Raw genomic sequence first — 19,326 nt, 5'->3', positions numbered from 1 at the left:
TGGCCCGGGCGACACGGCTCGTGGCTGACCGCAGGCCACAGGTGCCCGGAGCCCCGGGGCGGCCCGGGCGGCACCGCAGTGGCCAGGGCGGGGGGCGAGCGCCGCGGCCCGGCCGGGTCCCCGATCGCTCGCCCGCCCACCCGTGCGCGCGTCTTTGCGGGCAGCGGCCGGGCCGGGGCGGGGGCGCGGGGGCCGGCACAGGAAGTCCCCCCGGCATCCGCATCCTGTCCCCCGCCCCCGCCGCCCGCCGCGCCCCCCGCGCCCGGGCCCCCCGCCGCCGCCGCCGCCGCCGTCGCCCGCCCGCCCGCCCGCCGTCCGCCCGCCGTCCCCCGCCGCAGCCGCGGCCCGCCGCCGCCGCCGCCGCCGCCGCTCTAGGCCGCCGCCAGCTCGGTGGGCTTAACCCTTCCGGGCCCGGACACTCACCGGGCAGCCGCGGACGGGGCGCCTCCCCGTCTGCGTCCCTGGCCGCATCCCCGGTGCGCGCGCCGCTCCGGGCGGCAGGGGCGCAGCCCAGGGCCCCGACTCCCCACCCCCAAGAGAGGCCGACTTGGCCTCAGGGCGACCCTGGCAAGTGTACAAATTGTGGGTCATTAGCAATTAGATGAAACCAGAAGCCCCCCGGGGGGCGGGGGAGAGCGGCGCACCCTCCGGACCCCTCCTCCGGATCCTCCCAGTGGGCAGCCCAGGCAGGTGGGGGAATTGGTGCCAGCCAGGTCAGCTGCTGTGACCCAGATAGACCCAACTAGCCACCCGAGCCACCTTCTGCACGGGCAGGCCGGGCCGGTCCTTCTCCATGCCTCCCTTGCCTTCACCCACAGGCCTGGTGGTCAGGCCCACCCTGGGCTCTGCTTTTCCAGGCGCTTCTCCCAGCTGCTCTGGGCCTTGGCCTCTCATGACTTCTTTCTCTTTCCAGACATGTTTCTTGCCCGAGAAACAGGTTTCCTCCTGCTAAGGATTGACCCGATCCTCACTTGGCGGGCACCTGTGGCTCACTAACGTAATCTTACCTAGCTACTCTCGAGTCTGAGATCTGAGAATCACGGTTTGAAGTCAGCGTGGGCAAGGAAATCCAAGAGACTCATCTCCAATTAACCACAAAAAGCCAGAAATGGAACTGTGGCTCAAGCGGTAGGGTGCCAGCCTTGAGCTGAAGAGTGCTGGGCCCTAAATTCAAGCCCCTTTTCTTTCCTTTTCTCTTTACTTTCTTCTCTTTCTTTCTTTCTCTCTTTCTTTTCTTATTTTCTTTCTCTCTCTCGCTCTCTCTTTTTTTTTTTCTTCTAATTTTGTACTGGGATTGAACTCAGGGCTTTGAGTTTGCTAGGTAGTTGCTCTACTGCTCAGTCAAGCCTCTGTCCCTTTTTTTGCACTGATTATTTTGAGATTTTCCACATTGGGTCTGGACCACAACCCACTTATTTTATATCTCATTTCACCTGACAGACACACACCACCACCATGCTCAGTTTCTTCCATTAAGATAAAATCTCACAAAGCTTTCTTTTTTGCCTAGGCTGGCCTGGAACTACAATCCTCCTACTCTCAGCCTCTTATGTAGCCAGGCTGATAGGTTCACAGTTTAAGATATAGCTTAAGATATATCTATTAATATGCACAGTTGTCCTCTCATTCTGCCTTTGCATAAACAATTTTGGGGGTGATTGCCTAGCTCAGGTGACAGAGTATTTTCCTAGCACATGCCTGGCAACTCATTAGCATAAGCTCACAACAAAGTCTCACTGTGTACATCCTAAGATTTTAGAAGCCCTGTTGCAAGAATCCAGGGCAAAAGAAATGCCCTTTCTTCCTGTGGCACAGGTATCTTCCCTCCCTCTCTCACTTCCTCTCTTTTCTTTCTTGTGGAAGGAAGAACAGAAACTCTTGGTAAGTCTCCAAGATAGGTGGCCCACCCTATCATACTGTCCATGAGATTTGGATTGAGGTGTTGAGTCATATGATATTAATGTGCTCCCTGGGAAGGAAGCTGGACATTTAGTTTGATCATCTTCTCACCACTGCTGCCACCATGTCAGATACTGTTTTGCTTCCTTGTCCATAGTCAATGCTGTCTCCTCTTTGTGTTACCAGCTCAGTTGGCTTCTCACTTATTGGGCCTTACTGGTAGCATAGGAAGGTGCCACCTGTTGACTCCAAAAGTGAGTTGAAGAGCCTGCTTATATATAACCTGCAAGGCACTGTAACAAAGGGTCTGCACCAATCATGGAAGACCTTTGTGTAAATGAAGGACTCTGCACCAATCATAGTGACCTCTGTTCAAGTTTTGATTACAGGCCTTCTGCTGGGCCCGGGTGAAAATGGTTGCTGAGGCTTGTGATGGCAAAAAGATCCAAAAAGCTGTCTAATAGAGGTGTGGCTGAGATAGTGCCTTCTTGAGAGTTATGGCACTCTGGCTTTTTGGTGGCCAGTTGGAGATACTCTCACAGACTTTCCTGCCCAGGCTGGCTTCTAATTGTGATCCTCAGACTTCATCCTCCTGAGTAGCTAGGACTACAGGCATGAGTCACTGGCACCCAGCTCTTGTTTCTTTTCTAGTCTGACCATGGACAAATTAAAGTACCATATAGTATCTGAAATCCTGAGAGGAACTATTTCTGGAGTAAGTAACCTGGAGGAAAGGTACCTGCTGTGTGGGCTTTTGTTTTTGTACTTTGCAGTAAATCCTGTGGTGACACATGTGCTATGTCATTGTCTGTCCCCCACCACTATACTGGCTTTTTTTTTTTGGTCGGTCATGGGGCTTGAACTGTGGGCCTGGGCGCTGTCCCTCAGCTCTTCAGCTCAAGGCGAGTGCTCTACCACTTGAGCCACAGCGCCACTTCTGGCTTTTTCTGTTTATGTAGTACTGAGGAATCGAACACAGGGCTTTATGCATGCACTCCACTACTATGCCGCATTCCCAGCCCCCCTCCCTTTTTTTTTTTTTCCCTGTGTGGTACTTGGCATGAACTCAAGGTCTTGTGACTATAGGCAAACATGCTACCACTTGAGCCATACTCCCAACCTCCCTTCCCCTGCTGGTTTTGCTTTAGTTTTTGGATAGTCTTGCTTTTTGCCTAGGCCACTTCCCTAAGACCCTGATTCTCCTATCTCTGCCTCCAGGACTACATGTGAAACATGTATGGCTTCTTTGCTAAGACAGGGTCTCAGTAACTTTGTGACCAGGCTGTCCTCAAATTATGATCCTCCCAATCTCCACCTAAGTAGATGAGATTACAGATGTGTGCCACCACGTCCATCCCAATGGCTCAACTAAAAAAAAATAAAACACACACTTGGAAACTATGATGTTATAAGTCAAGATTGTGGGGCTAGGTATGGTGGTACATGCCTGTAATCCCAGCTACCTCATTATTTGCACTGTTTTTTATTTAGGAGGTAGAAGTAGGAAGATTATACTTTTAGGCTGGCCTCAGGCAAAAGTATAAAAATCTGTCTGAAAAACAAACTAAAGCAAAAGGGTTAGGAGTATGACCTTAAGTGGATCTTGTAGCAAGTTCCAGAAGATTCTTAATTACAGCATGCAAAAACTCATTTCCATCATCTCCAACACTCAAAGTCCTGGCAACACTTACTGGTGCCCATAAATGGCAATGATGAGTTCTGTGTTCTCCAGTGCAGCACAGTGCCTAGCCCTTCCTGGAGTCTAATCCTAGAGCACAGGACAGGCTTAGTCATAAAGGAGTTACGAATTTATAACTGGTAGCTAAGCCCTTTTTGATGACTCTTCAACCTGTTTTTGGATTTTCCTTATCAAAAAACTATTGCATGGAGCAATTTGTGTGTGTGTGTGTGTGTGTGTGTGTGTATTTGAAACTCGAGCCCTGAGTTCAAGCTCAGTACCCATATCTTCCCCACCCTTTCCACCCACCCAATAAAGGACTCAGAGCAAGAAGGCAGACACAAGGTACATTGCTGTTTGATTCCACCTGCGTGAAATCTTCAGCAATGCAAGTTCATATCAAGCAGACTGGTGGTTGCCTGGGTCTGGGGAAAGCAATAGTGACTTCTGATGAGTATGAGTATGAAGTGTCTTTTGCAGGGTGGGAGTGGGGGGATGAGGGGAAAATGGCAGGGATCCTTGAAAATGTCATTTTAGTTCTGGAATTGCTGAGTGATGAGGCCATTTTATATTTTACTCTCTCAAGAGGGGCCAAACGATTGCACACAGAGTGACAACTGGTTCCTCCGTGTCAAAGCACATTTCCTGTTGTGTCAGTCTGGATGGGTGACAGAACAGGATATCAGTTAGACTGGCAATCTGCCCACATGTACTGGCCATTTTATGTTCTGTTTCTATGTTTATATTGATGAATATGACATGTTTTGAATGTCTTTTGATTAGTTTGAAGTTCTTTATATAATCTATAAGCTGATTTATATATTGCAAATATGTTTGCATGTTTATGAATGTAAGACACTTAGCCAAGTGTTACATTGTAACTATTAAATAAGAGGCTATCTTCCTAGTTAGTATAGAAAGAACTGGTAAGCAGTTAGACATGGTGGCACATGCCTAAAATACCAGCTACTCAGAAGGTGAAGGCAGAAAGATCTCAAGTTCAGCACCAGCCAGGATAAAGTTAGAGAGTCCCTCTATCAAAAACAAAGTGAAAATAGCCAGGTGGAGGCCAGCCCGGGCAGAAAAGTTCATGACCCACCATCTTCTTAACCCTTGCCATCCCAAGCTATGTAGAAGACTGAGACTGTGAAAATCATGGTTTCAGCTCAGCCTAGAAAGGAAAATCTGACTCTCTTACAAGGGAAAGAACCTACCACTTGAACACAACTCCATCCCTGCTTTTTGCCATGCTGGCTTCAAACTGTGATCCTCTGGATCTCAGCCTTCTGAGTAGGTAGGATTACAGGTATGAGCCGCCACCACCCAACATTGCTTAGGTGGAAGTAGGTGGTGACATGAGAGCTGACTTTGGATCATTGCTGAAACACTCTGTCGCTGGGGCTGATCTCATAGTGCCAAGGTGTGCATCTGGGAAGAGCTGAGAGCTCTTCATTTGACATCAGCCCATAAACACAGAACTTGCTGAAGCAGGGATTACCAGCTTAAACTCAAAATGGCCTTTATACTTATTTTGTTTTTGTTTTTCCACTCTTGGGTAATACTGGGGCTTGAACAGAGTCCTGAGCTTGCTAAGCTACTTCAGTCATACCCCAGCCATATTGCTGTTTAGTTTGAAAATAAAGATTTCTGATGGACTTCACTGTCAAGTCTGGCTTTTCTGTGCATGCTCTGGCTGCAATCCAGGCCATGAGGAAGCTGTGGGCTCTCATCCATGAGAAGGAACACAGGCCCTTCCACAGAAGGCCAGCCCTATATGCAGCCCAGCCTCCATTCTTGACCATGGACACACACAGCAATTAGGCCACTAGGAACAGAAGCGTGACAAGGTCACATATCTAACCTCAGTCTGGTCAGGCTGCAATGGCTGCGGTTAGCATCTGTCACCAGTCACCTACAGGCCAGGGGTGCCAGTGACGTGGCCACTCCCCACCCCCTAACTAATGAGAAGTTAAAGCAGGTACCTTCCAATGCCATTCTAGAAAATCCCTCCTGAGGGGGACCTCTGTGCTGGGGCAACAAAGAACCAGGACCTGAGCAGGTGGGGCAAGGACCCAGGACTACATTTCTGTCACCACCTGTTACCTCTCCTTAGCAGGCAGCATAAGCACATTTATGATGTTGTTAAAATCCACTCTGCAAGGCTGGGGTAGCTCGATGGCAGAGAGCTCACTTAGTGTGAGCAAGGCCCTGGATTTCAGCTCCAGCACAAATAAAGAATCCATAAAGTCTATAAAACTGTTTAGAAAAAATGTATTTGATCATATGAAAGGAAAATTTGGAGACTCCCAATAAAACAAGTTTCTTCCCGAGGTGGCGGGAAGCACCGCCGGTGTCCCTGAGCAGTGCCGGAGCTGCAGCGAGCTGGGGCCGTTCCAGCTGAACTCCCGGAGCTGACTGCGGGCATCACGTCCTGAGGAGCGAGGCCAGGAGTGGGACTGGCAGAGCTGGCAGAGTGGCTTCCCCACTGGGGTCCCCGGGGCTGGGAACTGGCACGCAACCATGCAGGCACTCGGCAGAGAGCTGCATGCCTCCCTTTCATTCATCCAATCTGGATGTTTAAGAATATGACCAAGAGGCACCTGGACTTGAGCGACTCAGGACTTCTGCCTGCTGCTTCCTGAAGCCCCTCTGGGGCCAGCACCCCTTTGGCTCTGAAGGCGTCCTTGGTCCAGGCGGGAAGGCACACCACCACCGCCCTGCGGTGCACAGGCCCGGTCTAGCGGATGGGCCTGAATGGGAAGGTCACGCCTGAGATGAAGGTGTGCCCGGGGTGCGTGGGCAGTGCAGGGTGGGCGGCAGGGTGGGCTGGCACAGGCCCGTAGCCCAGCGGGGGCGTGTGGATATGCGGATAGAAGCCAGGAGGGAGAGCTGCATGTGGCGACTGCTGCACAGGGCCTGAGATCACCAGCTGGAGGAGGCTGCAAGCACAAGGACAGGGGTGAGGATGCCAACTCCAACCATTCTGTGACCTATGGGGCCTGCTCTGTCCCAGTGCACCTGGCAGCTGGAAATGGTGGCACTCACCCACGGACCAGGAGAGGCATGGATGGAGGCACAAGGAAGGAGGAAGGATTGACAGGCTTTAGCTCCAGGGCTGGACAGAGCCAAGGGCAAAGCCACGAACCCCAGCAATGAACATGAAGAGCAGGTCTATACCCTGGGCCATGGGCCCTGTGGAAGCTCCCACTGGCTTCTGCAGCCCCAGGGGATTGAGGCCCACCACACATTGGCCAGTTTCAGCTCAGCTGTCTCTGCACCTATGTAGACTGCACAACAATCCATACCATGGCAGTGAGGACAGCAGGTAGTTTCACTAACTCTTCATGCCTCAGTCCTGAATGGACTCTACTCATACGCCTCACAGAAGTTGGCCTTCCAAATGATCTTGAAATAGACCATGTACAGCTTCCTTGGATACAACCTAGGTCTGAACCACAGCCTCCACCAACCTGAACAGCCCACTGGTCAAGACCCACCTTGGGGGGCTGGGAAGGTGGCTCAGTGGTAGAGTTGCCTTGCATGCATGAGGCCCTGGGTTCAATTCCTCAGCACACATAAGCGGAAAAAGCCGGAAATGGCGCTGTGGCTCAAGTGGTAGAGCACTAGCCTTGAGCTGAAGAGCTGAGGGACAACGCCCAGGCCCAGAGTTCAGGTCCCATGACTAACCAAAAAAATTAAAAGACCCACCTTGGGAAACTGCAGCCCTTCTTTTTCCCAGTTCTCCACACCAGGCCCACAGCACCCCAGTGCCATCTTCCCTACCCAGGGCCTTAGCCTTCGCCCATCTTTCTTTACCCTCCACTTTTAGGGATGCTCCTTCCTGAACTCGGTGAGTTTCCAATGCTGGGTTCTTTGAATGAGAAACTTCCTAAGAGAGCTGCTGCCTTGCCCTCTAGTTCTCACTTCTGCAAACCCTGCCATGGAAATGTCCCCTTGTGTGTAGGGGGTCACAATTCTTTTTTTTTTTTTTTTTTTTTAAGTGCCTGTCCTGGGGCTTGAACTCAGGGCTAGTGTTCTACCATTGAGCCACAGCACCACTTTGGGCTTTTTTGGTGGTTCACTGAAGATAAGAGTCTCACAGACTTTCCTGTCTGTGCTGGCTTTGAACCATGAGCCTTCAGAGCTCAACCTCCTGAGTAGCTAGGTGCGAGCCAACAGCGTTTGGCACAATTGCTGTTTTTTAGTGGCTATGTAATACTCTACCTTTCAGAGGCACAAGGCTCACTTACCAATTCTCCCAAGACTTGGGTTCTTAAGACTAAGTGGTTTGCACGAGACAGTTCTGTGCACACCTTTGACCTCTTTTCTAAGGATAGCTTCACAGACATGACACCCTAAGTTCCGAAGTGAGCAGCAGTGCACATTGACTAGACCTCACACACCTGGCTCACACCTATCTAAGGGCTTCCTGTGCTTTTTCTCATCCCACTCACAAAACCCTCTGGCAGGTGGGTGGGTGGCTAAGGCCATGAGTCCCAAAGTAAAACCAGAATTCTCTTGATTTTTCAAAGGAAGACACACATCACAGGAGGCAGAGGACTTGCCGCAGGGACAGGACTCTGTAGAATGTGAGTGACACTTCCTGCTTTTCCCACAATGAGTGTGATTGGGGAGAGGGATGAGAACTCCACTCCACTTTAGCACAGACCATGGGAGGGCAGACTGGTATTTCTCTTCACCAGCAGGAGTCAAGGCTGGGAGACAGTAAGCCCACCCCAACGTCACAGCAAAGCAGAGCGGGGCACTGCTCAGAAACCAGGTTCCTATGGCCAGAGGCCTTGGCACGGATATGATCAATTCGTGCCTCTAGGTCGGTGGCCCTCTGTTTCTCCCCAGAGCTCCAGCAGGACCTGCCCTGACATGGGGAGCACACTCTGCTGCCTTCTCAACCTCCAGCCAGATACTAGCCTCCAAGTTTACACTCTGCCTAGGACTCCCCACACAAGGGTCACACGAGCACTTCTGCCTCCCACTTTGCAGGTACTGAAGCCCTTGCAGACCACCTCGCTAAAGCATCAGGATGGAGGAGTCTGCCCCACTGGACACTTGCTATGTCTCCCCCCCCCCCCCCGTGCTGCTGGCCCCACTGCAGGCCTCCCAGGGCACCTACTTGTTATGGGGCAGCCTGGAGCACAGCGTTCGCAGGTCATCTGAAACAAGGAAACACATGATTAAGCAACAGACTGCAGACAGGTGAACTTTGCTGAAACTTCTCAAGGATGCTGGCAAGAGAGCTACATGTTCTCGGCATCCTTTTGAAACTGGCTTCTCCTTTCTCCCATTCTTGCTTTAACAAACTGGCCCACAAGAGAAGAAGCTGCTCAGAAGGGAGCAGATTTGCTGATGCTTGTCAAGTGGCTGCAAAAGAGCGGGGGCAAGGCTGTACTGAGCAATAAACCATACAAGGTGGTCCAGGAGCAGCAGTGCGGTAAGATAGAAAACTCACCACTGGCGGTGCCATGGTGACCTTAAGCAAATCAACACTGACAGAGCAAACACAGCCAAGCAGCAGGCCACTCCCAGGGTGGACTGTGAGCACCAGAATACAGAGGCACTAGAATTCCTCAAATCAGGAGGTAGGAAGGTATGCCTAAGTGGGCAGTGTTTAAGTGTAAATGTTTCACCAAACACGTCACCTTTTACTGTATGTAAACCACCTCTGGAGAAAGGATAATAGGAAAAGATAACTGCTCAAGGGGAAAAAACTCCTATGTTCTCCAAGAGTCCCCAAAGAGTCTGGGACAAAGAGCCAGGTGGTGCCTGGTATAGCATGGTAGGACCTGATGGGGGTGAGCCCTGCCCCCAGTATCTATCTAGGGGGTCTATTTTCTCTCTGCCTGGGCAGAGTTATTGCAATTCCAGGAGGCTTGCAGGGCAGGGGGAGGACCCACCTCTGGTGCACAGCAGAGCTCCAGAGGCCATGGCCACCTGCAAAGCTTGTGCCAGCCGGTCCAACGAGAGCTCAATTTCCTGGGAGGCGTTGAGGGGGTTCAGTTCATCCGCGAGCCTATTGATCTCCTCCACCAATGGGACCATGTGGTCAAAGAGAATGAGCCCCAGGCGCCCATAGAGATTCTTCTCAGTCAAGTGCAGCTGCAGTGTCATGAGGACTTGCAGGACACTGAGGTGGAGTTTGGAGTACAGGAGGTGCGCGTCGCGATCCAGCCCCACGCCCGGGTCCTTGGCAACCTTGCTACTGACATGCCCGTTAGACAAACAGGGCTTCTTCTTCCTTTTGTAAGCCAGGGGGGCCTTCACGCACCAGCGGATCAGCCCAATGAGGGGCGTGAGCTCTAAAAATCCTATCGGGAGATTGGCTGCAATCGGAGTATTTAAGAAAGTGATGAGGATCAACCTTGGGTCCTCAAATATCCAGTGGACAATCATTTCTAGCAAGTCCAGAGGTGGGATGAGGTCATCTGTAAACAAAAGACATTGTCAGCTGTACTCCTGGCCTTGGGAATAGCTCTGGACAGAGACACCAGATCTCCTAGTCCATAGCCTAACTGACCAACTCCAACCTCTGAGGCGTGGCTCCTTTCCTGGAACACCACCCTAGGAGGGTGTGGACTCCTGCTCTAGTCACTGCCCAGGAAGCTCTGTCAAGGTGAAGACTGAGAAATTACTTAAGCCAGAAGTTCTTAAGAGTACCATCATGCAGAGGAAACAGCCTAAATGTCCATTCAAATAAAGCCTACTTCTGACATCCCAAACCACATCCACACTGACCACTTTCCACAGGAGGGGTTTTTCTATTCAGTGTCTCCTCCATGGGGTAGTGACAGCTGCAGTGGCCTGGCCCTCTGCAGCTCAGATTCCTGTCAGTTATCTGTGAGAGGCCAATGGTAACCCTGGCCAAAAGCAGAACCTTCTTAAGGTACAGTGTGACTTTCTGTGGTCCCAGGACCCAGCATGAGCCAGAGAATAAACATAAAATGGTAATAATGAGGACCAGTGTTGACAATGCTTACCATGTGCCAGTCCTGCACATAGACCCACGCAGTCCCCACACAAAGGATGGGGAGACTGAGGCACAGAGATAATAAGTAATTTCCTAGATTTGGACTCAGATCTGACCTCAGCAGCCTGGTTGCCCAGTGCCTCAACGAAAAGAAAAGGAGGAGAGGGGAGGAGCGGGGAGGGGAAAAAAAGCTTAAAAGCAAGAAAACAGGTGTTAGAGGCATGGCTCAGGTGGTAGACTGCTAGCCAATGATGACTGGTGCTGGCAGAGTAAAAGAGAGGGCAGAGGAGAAGAGAGCGGAGAGAAGGAGGAACATGGAGCTAGTAGAAAAGCAGGCTTGGAGCTGAACTCTGCAAAGAGCTGGTCATCAAGGCCTGTCAGTTTTCCTGGAGGAAAGCAACACACCTGGCCCCTGCTGGGGAGCCACACAGCCCCACTGGGACCACAGATGACCAGACATGGACAGTGTCAGTACACTACATGCCCTGCTTATCAAACCTTGTTCCTTGGGCCCCACTCCTGGTGGTAGAGGCAGGCAGAAGAGCCTACTGCCAGTGAGACCCCAGATGTCAATTCTTGCTGTTCCTTGTTGTTTCAGTCTGACCCGAGTTCAGCTATTGGACAGCGATTAGGCCATGGGCTTCTCCCATGGAGAAGAACACTCTCAAGACAGACCCAAGAACCTCGACTGGCATTATGCTAAGGAAGTCTCAAAACTGTCACCAAAGCAGAACCAGCAAGCTGGACACTGATGGCTCACACCTGTAATCCTAGCTACTTAGGAGGCTGAGATCTGAGGATTACTGTTCAAAGCCAGTCCCAGCAGCAAAGTCCATGAGACTCTTATCTCCAATTAACCAATAGAAAACTGGAAGTGGCACTGTGGCTCAAAGTGGTAGAATGCTAGCCTTGAGCAAACAAAGCTCAGGGACAGCACCCATGCCGAGTTCAAGCCCCACAACTGACAACAACAACAACCACAAAAAGCAGAACCAGCATGTACCAGACACCAAGGACACTCTTCCCCTATGTTGGGCTGCTGCCAAAAGGTTTAACTTGTCTTTTCATTAGGAAACAACTAGACAAACTGAAGTTCAGGGATATTCAGTAAAACAACAGGTCTAAGCTCTTCAAAAATGTCAGTGTCACAGACTAAGGAGTAGACTGAGTGTGGCTCAGCAGTCAGGGTGGGGAGAACACTGGGTGGGGAGAACAAAGTGCCCGACAATTATGTATAACGCATCATCCCTAATTGGAGATCCTGATTCTCTTGATCCCTCAAAGTGGAAAAGAGGCTACTGAAAAGCAATATCAGAGCCAGGTGTTATGGCTCACACCTGTAATTCCAGACTACTTGGAAGGCTGAGAACAGGAGAGCCAGGTCAGCCCAGGCAGCACCCTCTCAACAGAGGTGTACACATCTGTCATTCCGGAAATAACAGGAAGTGTAAAATAGGTAGTTGGCAGTCCAGGAGTGCTATCCTAAAAACAGCTAAAGTGAAACGCTATCTTAAAAACAGCAGCAGAAAACAGATAGAAGCATGGCTTAGCAGTAATACAGTGCCTGACTAGCAAGCATGAAGCCCTGAGTTCAAACCCCAGTACTGAGGGGGGGGGGGGGAAAGCAACATAAAGATAATAAAGAAAATCTGAATACAGGCTATCATAGTAATAATATTTTATTCACCATTAAATCCTAAGTATGATGGGATTATAGCTATATAAGGGGATGTCCTACATCTTAGAAGATACAAGGTGTATATATGTACGCACATACATGTGAGCCAATACTGGGTCTTGAACTCGGAGACTGGGTGCTGTCCCTTAGCTTTTTTGTCCAAGGCTGGCACTCTACCACTTGAGCCACAGCTCCACTTTTGGCTTTTTGCTGGTTAGATAAGAGTCTCAGATTTGTCTGCTCAGGCTGGCTTTGAATCCAATCCTCAGATCTCAGCCTCCTGAATAAATAGCTAGGATTACAGATGTGAGCCAACAGCACACAGCTAGGAGATATAAGTTTAAATACTTGAGAACTGATATCAACAACAAATGTTCAATAGTTTGTGGGATGTATGTAGGAATAATCTTTGGTTGCTGTTAGTGGTTATGAGGCACATAAATGTCTATTGTACTATTCTCCCAATTTTCCCAAACATTTTAAATTTTCACAGTAAAAAGTGGACCTGGGTTCGATTCCTCAGCACCACATAAGCAAAAAAGAAAAAAGCTGGAAGTGGCGCTGTGGCTCAAGTGGTAGAGTGCTAGCCTTGAGCTGAAGAGCTGAGGGACAGCGCCCAGGCCCAGAGTTCAGGCCCCACGACCAGACGCCCCCCCCCCCCAAAAAAAGTGGAATATAAAAAGGCAAGTTGCATAGCTGGGCAAGGTGCACGTGCCTAAAATTCCAGCACTTGTGAGGAGGAGGCAGAAGGATGAGTTCCAGGCCAACCTAGGTTACATAGGTTGCAAAATAAAGTAGGTCATAAGCCTTTAGACACTCTGTCTAGGCCCAAGTCTTGGGGCTACTTGCCACTTCTACCCCTGGAACTTGGAGAATACTACAGAAAGTTGTCACTTAGCAAACTGTGTGGGTCTAAGTGCTTGCATTTTTAGCTTTAGACCCTAAAGTAAAGATATACACTTCAGCTGGGTGCCAGTGGCTCACGCCTGTAATCCTTGCTGCTCAGGAGACTGAGATCTGAGGATCACTGTTCAAAGCCAGTCCAGGCAGGAACACCCGTGAGACTCTCATCTCCAATAAACCTCAAGAAAATCCAAAGTGGCGCTGTGGCTCAAGTGATAGAGCACTAGCCTTGAGCTGAAGAGTTCAGGGACAATGCCCAGAGTTCCAGTCCTACAACTGACAAAAGAAAAAAGAAATACACTTCAGGGGGAAGTGTGGAGGAAGGACTTCACTGACAGCAGTGCTGTCTTGGCTTACCTGATGACAGGTCGTAGAGTGCAGTGACGGATGTTATGAATTGGCAGCAGAACCGTGGGCTGGCGCTAAACGTCTGCTTCAGTGTGTGAACAGAGCCGGGCACCAAGCAACAGTAGTCATCCACGAGGGCCCTGGCCAGCCTCACACAGTAGACCACAGGCGTCCTCTGGGGAGAAACCACAGCCTGTGTCACTGCAGGCAGCAGCCAGCAGGCAGGAGAAGGGACAGACCCACACAGGACAGGAGAAGGACAGAACAGCCTCCTTTGAAGGAGATCAGTCAGGTCCCTTCGAAGAGCCTCACTAGGATCAGCCATGTTCCTTCACTCCTGTGCCACACAGGACACCTTGCTACCAGGCAGTGGAGCAGCTGTGACCCACAAATCTGCCCACTCTTAGGAAAGATCATCTTTGACTTTGGGTGAGGAAATGATACATCTGGTAACCTTACTGGAGTACTAGTGAAACCCAACAGGTACAACAAATGCCAGGCTCACGCCTGTAATCCTAGCTACTCAGGAGACTGAGACCTAAGGATTCTGACTCAAAGCCAGCTCAGGCAGGAAAGTCTGTGAGACTCTTACATCCAATAAACCACCAAAAGCTGGAAGTGAAGCTGTGGCTCAAGTGGTAGAGCACCAGCTTTGAGTGAAAAAGCTAAGGAACACAGCATCTTGGCCCTGAGTTTATGCCCCAGAACTGGCACAAAAAAAATAAATAAAAGTTTCTCACATGATGAAAATGCCTGCATTGGCACCACTCCCAAATTCCCCTTACAATCCTACTCCCTTTTTTTTCTTTTTTTTTTTTTTTTTTTTTGGGGGGGGGGGGGGAAGTCCGGTCATAGGGCCTGAGCTCTGGGCCTGGGCGCTGTCCCTCAGCTCTTCAGCTCAAGGCTAGCGCTCTACCACTTGAGCCACAGTGCCACTTCCGGCTTTTTGCTTTTTGCTTATGTGGTGCTGAGGAATCGAACCCAGGGCCTCATGCATGCAAGGCAAGCGCTCTACCACTGAGCCACCTTCCCAGCCCAATCCTACTCCCTTGAGGTTTCTATAATACTTCCAGGTCATGCGTCACCCCCCTCCCATCTATTCCTTCCCACCTGTGTAACTATTACTAGCTGTGGCTGTGCTCAACAGTGGCAAATAGAACAACTACCTAGCAGATAATGTACTGCAAAAGAAAAAAAGCAATATGGAGACAATTAGGGAAATCTGAATACAGGCTGTATCATAGATAACTGTATTCCATGACCATTAAGTTTCTTTTTTTTTTTTTTGGGTCTGGTCGTGGGCCCTGAACTCTTGGCCTGGGCGCTGTCCCTCAACTCTTCAGCTCAAGGCTAGCACTCTACCACTTGAGCCACAGTGCCACTTCCAGCTTTTTTTTTTCTTTTTGCTTATGTGGTGCTGAGGAATCGAACCCAGGGCCTCATGCATGCAAGGCAAGCGCTCTACCACTGAGCCACCTTCCCAGCCCCCCATCAAGTTTCTTAGGTGTGATGGTATTATGGTTGTATAAGAAAATGTCCTTGTTCCTAAAGAGACACATCTTCTACACACACAAATTCATAATGGTTTAGGGAAAAAAATGGTAGGGTTAGGTTTGCTCAAGATGCTATTCCAGGACACCCACTGGACTACAGAGGACAGCAAGGACAGCCGGCTCATGCAGCTGGTTGACTGCTCACACAGGACCAGAGCAGTCAATCACAACATGATCTCTCTGCTGCTCTCAGGAGAAAACTCATATGACAGGACCAAACTCAAGCTATGAAGATGGCTTTCTTTCTTTTTTTTTTTTTTGTTGGTCATGGGGCTTGAACTCTGGGCCTAGGCACTGTCCCTCAGCTCTTCAGCTCAAAGCGAGTGCTCTACCACTTGAGCTACACCACCACTTCCAGTTTTCTGGTGGTTTATTCAAGATAAGAGTCTCACAGTCTTTCCTGCCCAGGCTGGCTTTGAACTACAATCCTCAGATCTCAGCCTATTGAGTAGCTAGGATTACTGAAGATGGTTTTCTTGGTAGTCATCTGCCTTCAGTTGCCAAAATGCCAGCACAACACCATCAGATGAGATAAATTTTAAATTACATGATAACACTAGAAGAGGCTTAACTCAGCTTCACTAAAATTGCCAAGGAGTGAAAGGTAATCAAGCTTGAGGTCAAACACAACACAAATGATCCATAGACACTGGATTGGGGCTACACATAATCATATGGACAAAGGTTGTAAGAAAAACAGAAAGCTGGGTACTAGTGGCTCACACCTATAATCCTAGCTACTCAGGACACTGAGATCTGAGAATCAAAGCCAGCCAGAGCAGTCCATAAAACATGTATCTACAACTCATCACCAAAAGGCTGGAAATGGAGCTGTGGATCAAGTGGTAGAAAGCTAGCCTTGAGCTTATAAAAAGCTCAGGGATTATACCCAAGTCCTGAGTTCAAGTCAGCACAAAAAGAAGAGGGAGAGGGAGACCAAGAGAAAGAGAGACAGAGGGGAGGAGAGAGAGGGGGTGAGGGGAAAGACAGACAAAATTCCAAGTACTTGGTCAAGAAGCAGGTTTATGACACTGACCAGGGTACATTCTGTTAATTTCACTAAAGAATAGATTAGCCACATAGCTACTGTGTGGAGTGTTTGTTTTTTAACCCTTAAATAGCAAAATAGTAAAACCAAAGACGTCTTGAAAAATACCTTCTAAAACTAAATCTATTATAAATACTTTTTCCTTTCATACATTCAATAAGGAAACCAACAACTATGTGATGTCACCATCAAACTGTGCAAAACAACCCACATGCTTACTGATCTACCTGTATAAAAAGCAACCTTCTGGTTGGGAAGACAGAGAAGTTGGAGGCCAGCCTGAAGAAAAAGTTGGCAAGACCCTATCTCAACCAATAAGCTAGGCATGGTAATAGACCCCTAAAATCCCAGCTACTGGGAAACAAACAGGAGGATCACAGCATGAAGCTGGCCTTAGCAGAAAAAGCAAGACCCTATCTGAAAATTAAATAAAGCAAAAAAGGGCAGAGAACTTGACTCAAGTGGTACAGCACATGCTCAGCAAGGACAAGGCCCTGAGTTTAAAACTAGTGTTACACACACACCAAAAAAACAAAAACCAACTTCAAAGGATATACATCATCATTAGTTGACTATGTGTGTGTGTGTGTGTGTGTGTGTGTGTGTGTGTGTGTGTGTGTGTGTGTGTGTGTGTGTGTGTGTGTGTGTGGCAGTGCTGGGGCTTGAACTCAGGACCAGGGTGCTGTTCCTTAGCCTTTTCACTCAAGGTTGCTTGGTGCTCTCCTTACATGAGCCACCACTTGTTGATAGTTAACTGGAAATAAAAATTCATGAACTTTCCTGCCTGCGCTGACTTCCAAACATGATCCTCAGATCTGAGCCTCTTAGCCTGACTCACAATGATCTTTTAAAAAAGAAAAATCCTGTCTTTGAGACTGAATGCATACTGTTTTCAAATTCCTATTTTGCTTAAGAAAAGGATTTTTTCACTTGTTCTAAAGCCCTTTCTTCATTAAATGACTTAATCTACCACTATCGACTGTTAGTGAGGATTTTTACATTCTGTATACAAAATTGGGGTGCTGATGTCACCAAGCACAACAATGACCCAGTGACACAGTGCATTTGTAAAGACTGTGTCAAGATCTCTCCAGGAATCCTGCTCCATGGAAAGCCCTAAAAGCAAGCTTGACTTCGGAATACCAGGAGGAAGGCTAGCAGTACCTGGAGCCAGGAGGCCGCACACTCCAACACTGGGATTCGGCACACGGCAACAGCCATAGAGACCAGTTTCCCCAACAAGCTCATCCGGCTGTCATCAGCTTTATTCCCTTGAGGGCTGAAAAGCGATGAAAAAATAATCTGCCGCACAGAGTCCTTGGTTTGCTCCTGGAAATAATTGCACATGATTTCAAGTAGTTGAAGCTCTTGGAGAGAATTCAGTCTCTGTAAAAACAAACCCGGGGGGAAACGGTGAGAGGTGTGGTTTTCACAGGCTGGTTAGAGTACAGAGGAAGAAAGAAAAAAGCAGGGGATTGATTCCTTTCCCGCCCCCAGTGTGTACCCCGTACCCTTCCGAAAAAGAGCAGGCCCCAGGGAGCAGATCAAGAAAAAGTCCTGTGACATTAGCTGTCACTTCGAAGAGTTCAGGCTGCCCCATGGGGTGGCGACTCTAGATAAAGAAGCCTTTGGGGGGGGGGGGTAAGCAATTCCTAAAATGTCTCAGTGGAGAGCTACCAATGGGGGAGGGGGGGGAGAGGGGAGGAGAAGAGGCTGCCACTAGCTTGCAAACCAGGCAGGCTGAGTGAAGCTCCAAGGCCTCGGGGCAGGGGGTGCATGGGCTGAGCGATGCCCCAGGGCCGCGGGGCAGGGACGGGCGTGAGCGTGGGGAGAATGAGTCGGGAGCCGGGCTGAGGGAGCGCCCCGGCGGCAGAGGGGAGGGGCGCGGCGGGGCCGGGCACCTTGGGCTGCGCTCCGCGCTCCTTGGGCACCTGGAACACGAACTCCTCCAGCAGCTCCACGGGGCCCTTGTCCACGAGCGGCAGCGGCGCACTCTGCAGCTGCCCGCTGAAGTAGATGTCCAGGTGGTACAGCACCTCCTTGGCGGCGCTCAGCGCGTCGCGGCGCAGCAGCGAGTGCCGGATGTCGCTCATGGTGCGGCCGCCGCCGCGGCCCGGCGCCCCGCGCGTCCACTTCCGCCCCGGCGGCCGGGGACGCGCGCCGCCGCCGCCGCCGCCGCCGCCGCCGCCGCCACCGCCGCCTGCGGGGGAGACAAAGAGGCGCGGCCTGGGCTCCGCCCCGACACGGCGGGCTGAGTCGCGGCGCCCGCCCGTCTTCCCGCCGCTACCTGATGCGGGCCCGCTCGCGAGGCCCTCGCCGCCGCCGCCGCCGCCGCCGCCGCTGGCGGCCAGCGGGCGCCCGGGGTCCGACTGCGGCGCCGCCCAGAGCTGCGGGAGCCGACGCCGCGCAGCCGAACGGCGGCCGAATGCCGGGCGAGCGACGGCGGCCCGCAGAGGCCAAGCGCAGGCTGCGGCCTCGCGCTCTCCGGAGGGCGCCCCCTGGCGGCACGGCCGGGCGGGAGGCGGTGTGTCAGAGGTCGGCCCCGCCCCGCCGCAGGTAGGCCCCGCCCCGCCAGGCCGCGGGGACGCACGCGGCCGGGTCCGGCGCCCCCCCATGGCTACCCCTGGAGGCGCCCTGGCCTGCGGTCACCGCGCTCAGAGCCTCCACCGTGCTTTCCACCTGTTGGGACGGGGCAAGGGCGCAGGACCTCGGCTTGGAGCCAGCGAACTTTGGGGCTCTCCGGGCTCCAGCCATTGAAGTTGCATCCTTTGGGGAAGCCATGGGCTCCCTGCCCCCGTTCCTACTTCCTTTCCAGGACACCCATCTCCAAGTTCTCTCCGGAGGCCTGGCCTCTCTGGCTGCTGACCCTTGGCCCGCTAGCCCTGGAGGGCCATGGGCATTTTCGTAGCTTGCAAGGTCACAGGCCGCCAAGTTCCTCTCTGGGACACCAGGCCACCCTACAGACCTCAGTATTTATACCACCTCCTTTCTGCACTGAACTAGATGGCACTCTCACTTCAGAATTTTTCGACAGGGCAGGAAAATTGATTAAAGTTAAAGCAAGCAACCAGCCAGGGCAGGAGTGAATGAGGGTGAGGTTAAGATCACGAAAATCCTCTGGCAGAGGGGTATAGACCAGGGAATGGCATAAAATGAGGGTAAAGCCAGGCATAATCCAAAATGTTGAGTCACTGCAACCCTCTTGCACTCTAGGGGACATGGCTAAAAGGCTCTCCT

At 51.0% G+C, this 19,326-nt stretch overlaps 1 protein-coding gene across 2 annotated transcripts; it reads right to left on the bottom strand.

Annotated features, from left to right (window-relative positions):
* Positions 1 to 5,831: 5,831 nt before the first annotated feature.
* On the bottom strand, positions 5,832 to 18,235 carry CUNH7orf26 (chromosome unknown C7orf26 homolog). 2 transcript variants are annotated; one of them, XM_042686956.1, is made up of 6 exons: positions 17,991 to 18,235; positions 17,254 to 17,418; positions 13,498 to 13,663; positions 9,490 to 10,017; positions 8,709 to 8,748; positions 5,832 to 6,516 (listed from the first exon to the last, which is right to left on the bottom strand). In XM_042686956.1, exons 1-6 carry the CDS (start codon positions 18,180 to 18,182, stop codon positions 6,315 to 6,317), a joined length of 1,293 nt encoding a protein of 430 aa, XP_042542890.1. In that variant the 5' UTR covers positions 18,183 to 18,235; the 3' UTR covers positions 5,832 to 6,314. The 2 variants fall into 2 exon arrangements, with proteins under 2 accessions (XP_042542890.1, XP_042542889.1); XM_042686955.1 differs by having other exon boundaries at positions 17,254 to 17,475; positions 17,991 to 18,234.
* Between the last annotated feature and the right edge of the window lie 1,091 nt (positions 18,236 to 19,326).

Source organism: Dipodomys spectabilis, unplaced genomic scaffold (assembly GCF_019054845.1).
Source record: "Dipodomys spectabilis isolate Male_0828 unplaced genomic scaffold, ASM1905484v1 ptg000098l, whole genome shotgun sequence".
Taxonomy (NCBI): Eukaryota; Metazoa; Chordata; class Mammalia; order Rodentia; family Heteromyidae; genus Dipodomys; species Dipodomys spectabilis.
Note: the sequence above shows the minus strand (reverse complement) of the source record. Positions and strands in the feature narration are given on the sequence as shown.

What these genes read in the sequence shown, in the direction of transcription:
- CUNH7orf26 (XM_042686955.1), bottom strand. Translation starts at nt 18,182, where the DNA reads ATGAGCGACATCCGGCACTCGCTGCTGCGCCGCGACGCGCTGAGCGCC. An exon ending in GTGCGGCCTCCTGGCTCCAG is followed by an intron (nt 13,664 to 17,253) that starts GTACTGCTAGCC and finishes GTTTCTCCCCAG; the next exon opens with AGGACGCCTGTGGTCTACTG. An exon ending in AGCTCTGCTGTGCACCAGAG is followed by an intron (nt 8,749 to 9,489) that starts GTGGGTCCTCCC and finishes TCCTTGTTTCAG; the next exon opens with ATGACCTGCGAACGCTGTGC.